The 14,996-nt window shown below is 44.3% G+C and overlaps 1 protein-coding gene across 2 annotated transcripts in view; it reads right to left on the bottom strand.

Moving 5' to 3' along the window:
* The window catches only part of AXIN2 (axin 2), a 44,488-nt gene that overhangs the window by 16,090 nt on the left and 13,402 nt on the right, over window positions 1-14,996 (bottom strand). For both annotated transcript variants that reach the window (XM_033138893.1, XM_033138894.1), the window contains exon 4: window positions 4,294-4,396. In XM_033138893.1, the coding sequence (XP_032994784.1) occupies window positions 4,294-4,396 (103 nt within the window). The remainder of the gene's footprint in view (window positions 1-4,293; window positions 4,397-14,996) is intronic.

Below are 14,996 nucleotides of genomic sequence, written 5' to 3'. Positions count from 1 at the left end.
GAAGTAGAAAATCTTCAAAGACTGTTGTCAAACATCAAATGAAAAACTCTGAGGTGGGAGGGAGAGACTTTAACTCAAGGAATAAAAGTGGAGTATAAACAGAAAGGAGTTGGAAATTAAAAAAAATATATAATAAGATGTTTGGGGGGGAGAAAGGGAAGGGAACTGGGGGGGGGGGAGAAAGAGAAGTCAAACGGTTGCAGATCAGAGAAGTGCTGGTAATTTATTTCCTGGCTACACACTGGGCACCTTTGAGGTAGTGTTGTCTCAACAGTGTCCTAGATCTCCCTCTCTCTCTCTCTTTCTCTCTCACTCCCCCCCCCCCTCTCCATGCCCTCCATCTCTTTGTACAGAAAATGAAGGAAGCTGCTGCAGGCAAGCAGTGATACACTGCTGAGCGTGGCTGCCTCAAGCAGATCTATCAAGGGAAAAGGGAACATCTCCAAATCAAGTGTAGAATATAAAAAAGCAGGCGAGAGAATCTCTGCCAAAAGAAGCTAGGAAAGACCCCCACCCACCCACAATCGCTGTTTTCATCTCATCTCCCCACAAGTACTCCCCTCCATTTCTTTTTGCCTTTACCCTTAAATTCTGCAGGCACACAAACACACATTTTATTTTATTTTTATTTTTTAAAGCAGAAAGCTGAACTGCCAACTCTTTCACATACTACCCATGAGATGAGGAGGGGCCTCTCTCTCTCTCTCTCTCTCTCTCTCTCTCTCTCTCTCTCCTGCTACCACTTAGCTTCAGAAATGATGTGAGGGTAGAAAAAGGCCACTCTGCTGGAAATTGTCACTCTTACACAAGCTGGCTCTATTCAGTTCCCTGATCAAAGCACTGCCTTACAGAGAAAGTCGATTTGCACGCCCCAGGACAAAATAATCTAATTTACAAGCGGAGGCTATAGAACTTTCTTTATGGAAGGGATAGGGAAATATAATAAATAAATAAAGAGGGGGCACACATACACAAAACATCTCTGTACATCTCAAATTATCTATCTGCCTACCTACCTACCTATCTACTAATGTTTTCTCTACTACATAAGAAGAGGAATTTGGTTACACAAATCATGAGACAAGATAGGTTAGCACTTGTCTGTGTAAACAGTTTTGCAGAGAAATGCCTCACTGGAAGAATCACACCAGCATCTCCCTCAAATCTTCTGTACTTTAAAGGAGAGGGCAAGTCAACCTTCCAAAATATATAGAACCAGATTAGCTGCTTTCCTTGAAAACCAAGAGGCAGGAAAAACACCGGTTTATTTATTTATTTATTATTTCTGAAGGCACATATTTGGTACAAATATCCTCTTTCCTTTGCAGAAGCTGGGGTGTCTATTTCCTGCCAAGAAGTTGTAAGTGGTGGTAGAAATCCTGGCTCTGCTCAAACAAATAGCAGAACTCCCAGTGACTTCAATGAACACAGGATTTCTCCTGGTGCGTTTCTCTTACTTTGACGTCCTGGAGCAGACCAGAAAAGGCAAAGCATGATTTTTTTTAAAGAAAGAAAGAAAGAAAGGGAGGGGGGAAGCAGCTGTGGAAGTTAGGGGAGAGATTTAAGAAGGGTCTCCCCCTCCCATTTCCCTCCTAGCCATCCATTCATGTGGTTTAAAATGGGTAGGAGGGCAGACACTTCATATCAGTTCTTCAGAGCTAATCAACATGGTACAAACAGTACCAGAAGGCAAGTCCATATTCATTGTCCTCAAAAAAGGGGGGGGGGCAGTGTTTGGGAGAAGGAAGAGGAGGGGGAGTTCTACCCAGAATTCATCTTTCCAATGGTGGTTGGGAACATGGAGCCCAGTGTGAAAAGAGAACACGGGGCAGGGGAAAGTATGTCAAATTGGAAAAGGAGTCATACAGGAAAATGGAAACAAGAAAGAACATATGTGACAACATAAGAAGACTGCAAAAGCAGGACCTGAGTGCAAGACCACCCTCCTCACTTGGGATTCAGAGGCCTACTGTTTGGCAGGTGCATCTATAACAGTGACACTTCGGACATTATAGGACTTCAGCACCCAACGTTTCTGTCTGGGTTTACTACTGGATTGAGGGTGGTGCGGGTGGTCCCCCCCCACAGGGCGCAGAGATGGGACACAAATGAAATCATCATCATCCTATACTTATAAGGGTAGCTACTCAATACTTGTGAAAATAAGGAATATTTAGGAGGGGCGCCCAATTTTGTCCTCTCAGGGCATCTTATTATCAAAGTCCGCCCCTGGCCACAGGCTTGCCCATACCTACTCTAGAAGCTCACAGGGCAGAATATGAAGGAAATAGCCATGTAACCTTTTGGACTGCCCACTGCCCTTACCATATGGTACTCAGAGTGCCATGGATACGGGTTTTTCGTAGCCAGCAAAAAGGAAACATTGAGGGAGAAGAGGCAGACGGAAAACTTTCAGGTTTAAACCTAGAAAGAATTTCTCGTGCACCAGGAATGAAACTCTGGAAGTAACATTTTTAGGAAGCTTATCTAAACATGTTGGATAGCTGCTGGTGTATCTTGTTTAGCTATGGAAGGAAGGAAGGAAGGAAGGAAGGAAGGAAGGAAGGAAGGAAGGAAGGAAGGAAGGAATAGGAAGGAATGCAGGAATGCTTGGATCTGTCTTCCACCATCTTGTACATTCCTTCCTCTTCTTTTCTTTTAGGCTGATGCTACTTTGCATTCTAACCAAGCCAAACCAAACACCACCCAACGGACCAGCATTCCATCTCTCTCCTATACTGAAGCAAACAACAAGGAATGGCTCAAAAAGGCATCAAGGCTAAATTCATCTAGAGATTGCATAGCCTTATCAAAGTGCCATGACTGGACAAAGTAGCTCAGATATGAACAGAGATTGGCTTCAATCCCTACTGCCGCCGCCACACTACCAAGGAAGCTTAATGACCTAGCCTATCTTGCCTCTGAGAGGTTTTTATGTCCATAGAGCACAAAGAGCAAAAAGGCTGGAGAGGAAACAGAGCCCCCATGAAAGAGGATGTGTGTTGCATGCAGAACAACCTCCATCTCAAGTGTAAAAAGAAAAACAGTAAGTATCAGATAGTCGGGTGATAAGAAAGACTGTTGGCCTGAAACCCTGAAGAGCTGCTGCCAATCAGAGTAGACAAAACTAGGCTGGATGGACAAACAGGGCCGTTTCCTATGTCCCCCTATGCTGGTTGGAAGAAGTGTGGAACTCCATCGCTACTGCCTCCAGTGAAGAGGAGTCCAGTTGCCCCAGGTAAGTTAAACACCATTCATAGGATTCAGGCAGTGAGGCTGCTCTGCCATTTCTAGGAAACACAAACCCCTGTGTTGCAAAATGTGGCAATCTACAAAAATGCAAACACAACACGCTGGCTAATAACTGTTAGTAAATATATAATCGGTATGATGTCATTCAAAATATATGAACAAACCACTTCACAACAATATATATATATCGTACAACACATCTCACAAAATATACAAGTAACTGCAACTTGTTATATGTATCAGAGTCAAGCAAAGATTCAAACAACCAATGAATAGCAAGGAACGCCAAACCGTCTCTCAAAGGAAGACGTCTCACAAAAGTCTCAAAGGAAGACGTCTCTCCGAAGTCTCAAAAGGACAGTGCATCCGGAATAGTTCAACTGTTTCGGAATAAAGTCTTCATCAGCGAATAATTATCAATGAAATATACATACAGAACTGGTTAAGAACTTAATTTGTTCTGGAGGTCCGTCCTTAACCTGAGGTACCACTTTAGCTAATGGGGCCTCCCGCTGCTGCTGTGCCACTGCCACACGATTTCTGTTCTCATCCTGAAGCAAAGTTCTTAACTCGAGGTACTATTTCTGGGTTAGCGGAGTCTGTAACCTGAAGCATCTGTAACCCGAGGTACCGCTGTACTAGTGAAGATCATACTAGTGGGTCAGTGCTCACTGGATAATGAAGCTGAGGATGAAGTGATCTTTGTTTGACTCTGATACATATAACAAGTTGCAGTTACTTGTATATTTTGTGAGGTGTGTTGTATTTATATGTGTATATATATATATATATATATATATATATATATATATATATATATTGTTTTGAAGTGTCTTATTAGTATATTTTGAATGACATCATTTGTATATTTACTAACAGATTATATATTTACTAACAGTTATTAGCCAGCGTGTTGCGTTTGCATTTTTGTAGACTGCCATTTCTAGGGGCTTCTCTCTTCCCAGTTTTGCTTAGCACACTTTTAGGGCAAGTAAGTCTTGAAGGGTTCTCTCTATCGCCTGAACAAACTCAAGTACTTACTGGAAAGTGAGGTAGAGAAACTTGACCGTTGGCCTTGACGCTCCGATGCATTTCCCGCTGGAGTTGCTTTTTGCTCCCGAGTCTGTATGGAGGGATTCCATCACTAGAAGTGAAGGGATACAAGTTGTTATTTTTCAAACAAGGTACTCAGCTAAGATGCAACGAAACAAACACGGAAGCATCTCCCGCTGCTGCTCAACAACAACATAAAGGGTGTTTAAATAGGACTGGCTCAAACTCCAGCCCTGAAGCACGACCTCCTTCGCTCATTTAAGAAAACAGAATTTGACAGCCCTACTTCAGAGCTTCTCATAGGTGGTTGTAGAACAGAGAGGCAGGTTGATGGGCTGAATATTTGACCAATCTGCTGTCTTTTGCCCACAGGCCTACACAACCTTGGAGCTGGGCCTTCCACAGTCAAACTTCGCTGAAAAATATTTATTCTTTTATTTACTTTAATAGTTTATATATACTGCTCATCAACTGAGTAATATTTGAGTGGTTCACATAATATTATGTTTTTATATATGTTGGAAGTCGCCTGACAACAAACAACAACAACAATTCTTATATTCTGCCTTTCCTCTTGGAAGGAGCCTAGATTGGCTAACAACACATCGTACAGATAAAATCAGAATGATGGCATGATATTTCTTCATTCCAGTAGAAACAGATACATATTAAAACGTTAGAAACCACGGACAAATTACATCCTCCGTAACCAGCAATGTATATTATTCTGAGTTTAGAATGAGTAGCCAGCAAACGCCAGAATAAACAGGAAGGTCTTTAGCGAGCATCAAAAGCTCATCACGGTTGGCATCCACCTCATTTTAGAGAAGAGGAAGTTCCCTAAACCAAGCGCCAACACAGAAAAGGCCCTCCATTGGGTTGTCACACCCTGTGCCTCAACTAGCAGGAGCACCACCAAAAAAAGCCTGCTCCAATGATCTTAGCAAATGAGCAGGTCTATACAAAAAGCAAGTGTTTCTTCAGAAATCCTGGCCCCAAGTTGTATAGAGCTTATGCCTAAAGAAATCTCTATGTACAAAAACAACCCTGCAGGGCAAAATGACAAGATGTTCTACTTCCTAACTTCTGAAATCTGGTTACTACTCCTCCCCCTCTTCATAATTTCTTTACTGAGTTTGCTCATTTCAGTGCCTGTATATGCATGCAAATTAGGATACAAATAGGAATAAAAAGGAATATTGCAAACTGGAATATGGCTTTGTCTGCCAGCATACCACATCTAACTGAGGCCTTGTACATATGGCATGCTGAAAACACGAAGAACAGCTGCTGTTCGGTAGAGGGATATGGCTTTTGTCCCTAGTCCTTTTGTAATATGGAAGGCAGGAATTGTGGAAATTTCCAGTGGTGGGATCTATAAGTCTCAATGTGGGCTGAACCTGTGAATGTGAACAGCCTGTGTTTCCCCCCTCTGCATTTGTTTGTGTACGTGTAACTTAGGATGAAGACATGCAACATTTCAGAGCAGTAGGGCCACTCTGTAAGTTCCTCACTGCATTGAGCCCGAATGAATGTTTCTGCTCCAGGATCAATCTCAGGCTTATGGTTTGGTGTAGTTCTGCAGATCTGAAGCACAAGCTGGCTATGCCTGGGTCTGACTGGCTGGCTCTTCATGAAGACTGCAACATGCCACTTGGCACAATCAATGAGAGACAGATGACTAAGCCAGCATTCTCTTCCTAGACTTCACTTCAGTTGCAAAGCTAGGCTTGCTCCATGTCTGAGGGACATCCTTGGAAGCTCTCTTTTCACCCACTGCATGCCTTCACTGTGACCTTCATGGCTCTAGCCCAGGGATGGGGAACCAGTGGCCTTCCAGATGTTGTTAAGACTCCAACTTCCATCAGTTCCAGACAGCTGGCCAATAGTCAGGGATGGTGGGAGGGGGGCTCCTTCAACATCATCTAGAGAGTCACTGGTCTCCCCAACTTTGCTCTGTCATTTAAGAAGGAAAGCCTCTATAATATATGGGTGTCTTTAAACGCCTGTGTGTGCACCTAGGAACCCTGATCAATCAGGGAACCCAGACATACACACACAACTTTTTAAAATGTGTGCATATTACCCAAATTTTGAGTATGCTGCTGTGATAGGGATATTGCCTGCTTTTGTGCATGCATTGCTGTTAGCCTAATTCCAAAGGATGAGCCACGACTGCCTTTCTCTATAATCTTTATTGTAGAGCCTATTATTCCATAAGTCCTTGAGACTACATACTACATGAGTGTTAGTATAAATGAGAGCTGCCATACGTAAATTAGGGCTGTCGTCCAGAATGCCATTTGGGCGAAATTTTTTGAAAATCAGTTAAAATGACTGGGAAAATGCATATGGGAACTGTTGATTTGGGGGGGGGGGATTTCCTAAGGACTAGCTTAAAAACTTCATTTTTGGGGGGGGGATTTCACTTCTTGAAATATGGTAACCCTAGATAGGTGCTTTCTTTAAGGGTGTTCCAACACACAAACATTTTTAAGCTCAGTCAATAGAGCATGAGATTCTTAATCTCAGGGTCGTGGGTTCGAGCCCCACATTGGGCGAAAGATTCCTCCGTTGCAGAGGGTTGGACTAGATGACCCTCATAGTCCCTTCCAACTCTGTAATTCTATGATTCTATGAATAGTATGTCCTGCTGAACACAATCACACAGTGCACTGGTTGTCAGCCAAATTTTTGTTGTTGTTAGACTTGAGCTCCCATCAGTTCTCACCTAGCAAGGTCAATAGCTAAGGATGATGGGACTCATAGCCTAGGATCATCTAGAGGGCCATAGGTTCTCCATTCTCCAGCAAAGCTTTCCATGCATGTCCAGTCACATTTCAATGCACTTTCCATGTGCAGTAGGCTGCGCCATTCACATACTGACAACTGCACACGAGCAATGGATGTCCTGGACACCTGAACCACAAAATGGGCCAACGCATGCCATAGCTGCAGAAAACACAACCAGGGATACATGGAGCGCAGACAAGGGCTTTCCAGATGGCACACGTATTACACAGATCAGGCCTAATATTTGTGAATAGATCTGTTTTGTCTGACAATGAGAAAGAGGCTTGCTGTGAAGGCATCCTTTATTTACTACAGAGCTTCAGATAAAAGCATTTGCCAGAATTTGCACCGGCCCTGCAGAACAACACCAGCTCCAAACAAACAGGATGCTCAGTTTCCCAAACAGTTAACAGCCCCTGCATCACCCCACAGTCCATTGTGGGGAACCAATAAATAAATATTTCTAGACAGGGATGTGATCCACCTCTCCAATTTTCTACTGCAGATAGTAATAACTGATCAGTCACTAGGGGTTTCCTCTAGATAGCTTTATCTAGGCTGACTAGATAGCTCAAGCAATTTGTTTCTTCAATTCAGCCTTAACAGTCATCAATGGACAATTTCAAATTTGCATTCATTTAAATAATTCTGGCACCCCTGCTCCCCGGAAGAGGCAACAACCTTTTCACGTACACAGAGCATTTCCTCCCAACAGATGTGTAAATATGAATGGCTCTGTGGACGAATACTGGACGTTGTACCAAACAGCTATAAAGCAAATACATGCTGGGTTATATGGAAGCTGCACAGTCCATCCAAATCAGCAATTGTGGGTTTGCTGGGTGAAAGAACAAAACCAACCCCCAAGTCATTGCTCATTCGCCCACTTCCACATGGGCATGAGGTTTGTTCACCAAATTATTGTGGGCTGTGGAGCTTTTAAATGTGGCATTTCATTCGGAACTCTCAAAATTCTTTCTGAAGATTCACATCTGGTGAAAATAGTTTCAATGGGAGAGTGGACGTCTGTTCCTTTCGGCCTCCCCCAAAGCAAAATAAAATAAAATAAATCTGAATAAAGTAATTCCATGGGGCTACTTCTTGAGTGACTGGAATCTTCAGCTGGTGTGGAATGGAACAACCTGCTTCCTGACTGGGTGGGTGAGGTGCTCATGGAACATTACAATTCCAACATTTGCATTGGCTACATGTTGTTTTCTGGAAGCAATTTAAGTGTCAGCTTTAATCTATAGAGGCCAGAATTCTTAAGAGTACAAAAGAGGCTGCTTCCACACATAAGAAGTTCCAACTACAAGCACCCCCTTAGCAGTGCCATCTGGACAGCAAAGGTGTGGAGACTTGCCATGGCCAGCGGCTAAACATCTTTCTAAAGCATTATGCATTGTTTGTGTTCAATCTTGGCTGGTGTTCCCTGTGGTCAGTGCAGCATTTTTAACATTTGTGCAATTTCATCTGCCTCCACCTTCCAAGAAATGGAGGAAACAAGGATGGCACCCAAACAGTTTGCGCTAACCATAGTTGGGAGCTTCCAAATGTAAGACAGGCAAACCACAGTTTACAGTTACTTGTCTGCTTCCCCAAATCTGCAGTTTGCCAAGTAAGCTGTAACCTTAGACAGCGAACACAATTGTGGTTTTCAAGCCAGCTTCAAACCGCACTTTGTGAACAGGCAATGGCATCATTTTGAAATTGCTCCACGGCTTTCTCCACTGATGTTGATGAAGCTGTAGAGCAATGGTGAGAAATCTCCACCCCAATTAGGCCCTGCAAGGCCATTTTCCCCAAACCATGAGCAACAGCCCCACACCAGATGCCATATGTAACATCAGGTATGGACATAGCAACGAAGAAGAGCTAGCAGACACCAGGATTTGGCTGTACTGCGGAAGTCCTGGTGGAGAAATCGCTTTGCGGTGTCTCAAGGGGAGAGATTCAAACATGAAACAAGTAAATAAATAGCCATAATGGGGAATGCAGGAAATTAACCAACCCCTGCTGAAAGCAGGGCTTGAGGTCACTGATCAGCTCCACTTGGGTCAACCTGGATCTTCCTTTGCAGCATAGCTTGATCTCAAGCCATGTTGCAAAGGATAAATGGGTTACCTGGAATCATGGTGACATCAAGTGATGGATAGGTGGGCAACCCTGCCCACTGTGGGTGGGAAAATCCAGAATCTGGCCCATCACCTGGAGAAGGTTATCCAGGTTGTAGAACAACTTTCCCCAACCTTGCCTCCCCTGACGCTGCTACAACGCAGCCTCTGTGATCCCCAGGCAGCATGGCCAAAGGTCAAGGACGATGAGGGTTGTAGTTCAACAGTATCTATGGGCACATGGTTAGAAAAGATTGCTGTAGAGGAATGCTCACATTCTGGTTTCAAGAGCTGAGGTGTGTGCTTCTAAGCAAGGCTGGTAAGAAAAAATGTGCATTTTAAGATGGTGTGTTCCTATTTGGATTCTCTAGCAGTGATGCATGGGTTTGTGAAAAAGCCAGCCTCTTAAAGTGAAGAGGCTGACCCTGAAATGCATGGCTTATGTCTGCTGCTGGAGTAGGTACAGGCTCCCTTCTTTGCTAATGCTGAACTTTGGTGTGGTTTGCTTAGACTCTAAGCCAGAGGCAGTCAACATGGCATCCTCCAGATGTTGTTGGATCACAACTCCCATCATCTCTGGCCTTTGGCCACAGTAGTTGAGGCTGCTGGGAGTTGTAATCCAACACCCTCTGGAGGACCCCATACTGATTACTCCTGCTCCAAGTCTTGGAGTCAAACAGAGCTTGACCTTTGTAGGACTGCAATGGGAGGAAGCCCCAGTGAACTCCATAGAGCTTACTTCTGAGCAGACAAGTAAAACATCACACTATTAGGATTTTTCTCATCAACTTGGACTGGAATTACTTGGCATACAGCAAAAATACATATGCAACATTTGGACAGACGAAACAGCATGTCGCAAAAACAATTTGCATGGCTTGTTCAAGTAAAAGACAGCTGCACCATCAACCAGGAGGAAGTTTGTTCTCCCTTCCCAGTTTGCTACATTTGTTCTTTAGGTTCTGCCAAGAAAGCTGCTGGACAACCAAGAGAGAAACATCGCGCAAACACCTCTTATGTCTTCACTTAAGCTCCAGTGGATGCAGAAATGAAATGCCAGCCATAAATCTAAAACGGGCTAGGATCCCGTTCCAAGTATCCCAAGGGGGGAGGAGATGCAAAGTTTACCTCTTTGAAGGCAAAAGCATCCTAGCAGTTTTTGGACACTGAGAGTGTTTCTGCATCCAGGGAGGGAGGACAGCATAGAACTATCAAGTGGATTGAATGTGGCAACGCCATCAAGGCAGAGGCGGGTCTTACCAAATGCACGCTGTTTAGATGTGATTGCATACCCCCAAAGCTTCAGTCAAGAATGACCCATGGTCCATATTAACATAGTTTCACACAGAGGCAGATCTCTTTGCCAGAAAGAAGTTGCCTTCTAAAGGAGCAAGAGGTGACAAACCTGTGGCCCGTCGAGATGCTGCTGAACTCCCATCTCCCAACAGCCCCCAGCCAACATGGCCAATGACTGGGGATGATGGGAGTTGCAGGCCAGCAACATCTGGCGGCCACCGCAGGTTCCTCACTCCTGCACTACAGCCTGACAGAGGAATAGTGGACAAGGGATGAATGAGAGCCACTTGTAGGTATAGGACTGGGTAGTCATAGCAGTGTGGCAGCACAAGCAAAGTCAAATAATGAGCAGTGCATGGGGATCCATAGAAAATCATGCGGCTTGCCTGTATCAGGTCCCGTGTTTAGTCCTTTGCAACTCCATTTAAATGTTCTCAGGCAGCAGCTCTGAAGCCATGAAGAGCTGCTGCCAGTCTGGGCTTCGCTCTGTATAAAGCAGGCGTAGGCAAACTCGGCCCTCCAGATGTTTTGGGACAACAACTCCCATCATCCCTAGCTAATAGGACCAGTGGTCAGGGATGATGGGGGTTGTAGTCCCAAAACATCTGGAGGGCCGAGTTTGCTAATGCCTGGTATAAAGCATCATATGTCCAGTGGTTACTAAATGCTACCTGGTGGGGTAGAATGGTGAGCCAGGGAGAACATGGAAACGTAATGCATTCCCTTCAACTAACAGCCTTTTTTCTATGTGACGCTTTATTATATAGATTCTGAATATAGAAACACCAAAAGCTTGACATGCCATAGTTGGGCATTTTCTTACTTGGCTTTATTTTGTCTCATTTAGGGAGCATCTTGCTTGCGATAAGGAAAAGTCCTCCAAATGGAAACTTACCAATACACATTCACTACGAGTCCACCATGACGCACAGCGGCAGTCTAAGTGTCCATGTGACACTCCTCTCCCATTCATTGAGGCCTCCCCGATTAGCCCGAATGTTTTGAGTGTTCCCTAACGCCACAATTTGGGTAAATGAGGGTGTCCTCTTAATTGGCTCACTCAAACAAGCAGCTATCTTGGTTGCGGGGGGTGGGGTGAGATGGGAGATGTTAATTACAATTAAATAGAAAGGGCTGGTGAATCTCATTTTAAAAAGAAGGGTGGCGTTACTGAACAGCCCTGAGAAACAGAACTGGGAATCGTTAACGAGGGCTTGAAACAAGCTTCCTAAACTCCGGTCCTTGGGTATTCAAAATAAAAGGGCATTGAAGGAAAATAAGAATCCATAATGCATTAAATACAGACAAGACGGGCAGCTGGTGCTTGAATTTCAAGTCCAACAAGGGTAGCCAAGAAGATCAAGTGAGGTTACAAGGGAGAGAATTCTTGACTTTTATTTTTGGCTCAAGCCCTATTTCAGCCAAAGGTTCACAGGGTGGGCTTAGCCAAGTTTCTGCCTGCCTGCCTGCCTCTCTGCCATCTAAAAAAAATGGGAACAATAGCGGCTGCACCTCATAAGGTAGCTGCAAGATCACAGAAAAAGAGAATGTGCAAAGCATCTTTACAAGCTGAGTCAGAATGGCACAGAAGTGTTGGGCCTGAATGAGCGAGGTCCTGCTCAGCCATGGAGCTCATCTGGGTAAGTCTCAATTTTTCAGGATAAAATATATTGTAGGAGTTGGTGTGAGGCTAAAATAGCATCACCTCATAGATACCATGCTAGTTCCTTAGAAGAGTAGCGGAACCCAGATCTGATACAGAAAGAACATATCTAAGGGCTGTTGCCAAGCAAGTTATACTCAAGACTAGACCCATTGAAATTAGCAAACCTAAGGTAGTTATGTTTGTTAATTTCAGTGGGCCTGCTCAGCGTAGGAGCAACATCGGGCACAACTCTAAGACAATAACAAAAACCAAAGGTCACTCACTGAATGCATCTCAACAAAACTGAAAACATTTTAAAGTGTTTTAGAATAAAATGCTATCCAAAACCGGTGCACAATTAATACTGCCTAAAAAGAAAAAAGGGGGGAATACAACTTCTGATGTCCATGTTAATCTAACCCCCCTCCCTTCTCCAGAAGTACAATATTTGTGCTAGATTTCCTGGTGTGCATGTGTTTTAAATCCAACTCTGGACTGAAGAACAGCATAGTTTTAGGCACTGAATAGCACAGTTTAATTATAAACATTTTAGCTAACCAGTCTGGTACTAAGCCAATCTGTTTCTGGGGAAACACTAGTTTTGAAGTCTTCTTTCCAGTCAGCTGCCATTTAAGCTGAGCCAATTATCTTAGCCTTTTGACTTAGATGTGCCTGACCTAACCTGAATGTAGTTTCACTGCTTCTTTTGAAATATCAGACTCCGTGCGCATATGCATTCACTCCCATCTTCATTTGGCAATGGCTCTGAAACGGAGCCTCTGATCTTGCCAACATCAAAAGCCTGGTTTGTAAGATAAGGTAATATTTGAAGTTTGCTCAGCAGTATTCCCCTGTGTCCAAAGTAAATCCATAAATAAGATATAACCAAATAATAAAAAGTCCCCCTTTCGTCTCTCCCTCCCTCCCTCACCCCTTCCCTCCAATCAAGAAATGGAAATGTGAATTTGCCTGGGTGCTTTGTGGCTAACACCAAAAAGGGGCAGATTAAACTAAAACGCAACATTGATCCTTTGGGTTAAATGTAAGTTCAGGAAAAGGGGGGGAGGATTGTGTGCTGTTTTCTTTGCTGGGAATGCCACCTGGGGGCCGCCATGAAAACAAGAGACCAGATCATACCGGCTTTTCTGATGTCTGTGGGTTCTGTTGTCTGATTTGTACTCCACCAAAGCCATTGCACACGCACACACAAAGCAGAGTGGTGCATTGCTGCACGAATTTGTTGGCACGGAAGCTACAGGAAAAGTGCCACAAAGCCAATGCCCCTGAATCATCAAAGGTGGCAAATGAACCACAACAGCAGCTGATTTCAGTTTTCTCCCAACATCGCTCCCCTCAAAAAGAAAAGAAGAAGAAGGCGGCTTGAGCGGGAACACATCACCCTCCCCGCTTTTCTCCCTTTTGCTCAAGTTTCTCTTTCATGCACCCATGGCAGGGAAGGAAATTCAAACACAAAAACAACTTGGCACACGTGCTAGTGTTACCGCAGCTTGCAACAGCTGTTGAAGCCTATCAGCATGCTCTGCTTCCAGGAGTTTACAACACTGAGCCACAGAGCTGGAAAAAGTGTGTGTCCCAGTTTCCTCCTCCTTCTCTCTCTCTCTCTCTCTCTCTCTCTCTCTCTCTCACACACACACACACACACACTCCTAAGTCCTTTGGAGACAACACCACAGGAAATTTGAACCTTTCCAAAGGCTTCTAGAGGGTTGGGGAGGGGGAGTTTGGGATCAGTTTTCAGCAGGAACCGGTTAAATGCCTTGAGCTTTTGCAGGTTGCTCTCTAAAGCCATATAACCATTCTGGGCCCTATTGAAATCCAGGTTGCCTCCCCCCCTCCGACCTCACCACCCCCCACCACCACCTCCGCAACACCCCCCCCCCCAATCCCGTATCTTGAAGCTCCCAGCAGTTTAATCAGGCAAGCTTCCCTTGCTCCTCACAGCCTGTACTGGCTATTGTTGTGGCAGGAAAAAACAGCCAGGCTCCATTCATGCCCGGCTTTATGGGGAGCTCCTATTCACTTGTTCAAGTAAATTTCAAAGCAGCCTGCTACCCTCTTATCCCCTCTAAGCTCCCCTAGACTAACAATAGGCTGAAAGCGATTCAGTTAAGCCTTTCATCCAGCATGCACTTTATTTCTCACTCAGTGCTCTCATCTGTAGAAGGCCCCACAATTGGCATTGCTGTGAAGAGAGGGTATAATCCTAGCCCTGCTCGTCCCAAGTGACCCAACACTGGTCCAGAAATGACTAACCCAGTGAATGCTCTGTTGACACACTGAGCACATATACAAACCGCAGCCCAGCTGGCAAAGAGAAATAAAATAGTGATGCAGCTTTTTAAGAAAATGTAAGGTCGATGTTGTTCAACGAGAAAGCGGGGTAAGGCAGGAATGGGTTTCTTCTTCTTCCATAAAACCATTAAGAGAGAGAGAGAAAAGTACTGCACACATACTAGAAGGAGGGTGGATAACCAAGTCTGTGCTGTTTTATATCTAGGGACTTTTTTATTTTAAAAAGTGCATATTCTTCCCCTGCCACCGAAAGGATTACAAGGAATTGAGACGCATTTCCTTCCACCTTCAAGGTTTCCAAACCACCATGGGTACACTAACAGTACAATCCTGTTACTCACAAGTTAAGTCCTACTGTTTTGGGTTGGAATTGCTTCTAGATATGTGCATGCATGGGAAGCCCAACTAAGCATTTCAAGTTAATACCTTGGGAGTGTGTGTGTTTGTGTGCATATGTATATCAACGCTAAGTTAAAACCAGGCTACTTTGCACTCCCCAACCACAACCTGCCTCCAAAAAGCGTTCTTTC

Source organism: Lacerta agilis, chromosome 2 (genome assembly GCF_009819535.1).
Source record: "Lacerta agilis isolate rLacAgi1 chromosome 2, rLacAgi1.pri, whole genome shotgun sequence".
NCBI classification, from domain to species: Eukaryota; Metazoa; Chordata; class Lepidosauria; order Squamata; family Lacertidae; genus Lacerta; species Lacerta agilis.
This window is presented reverse-complemented; position numbering and strand designations above follow the sequence as displayed.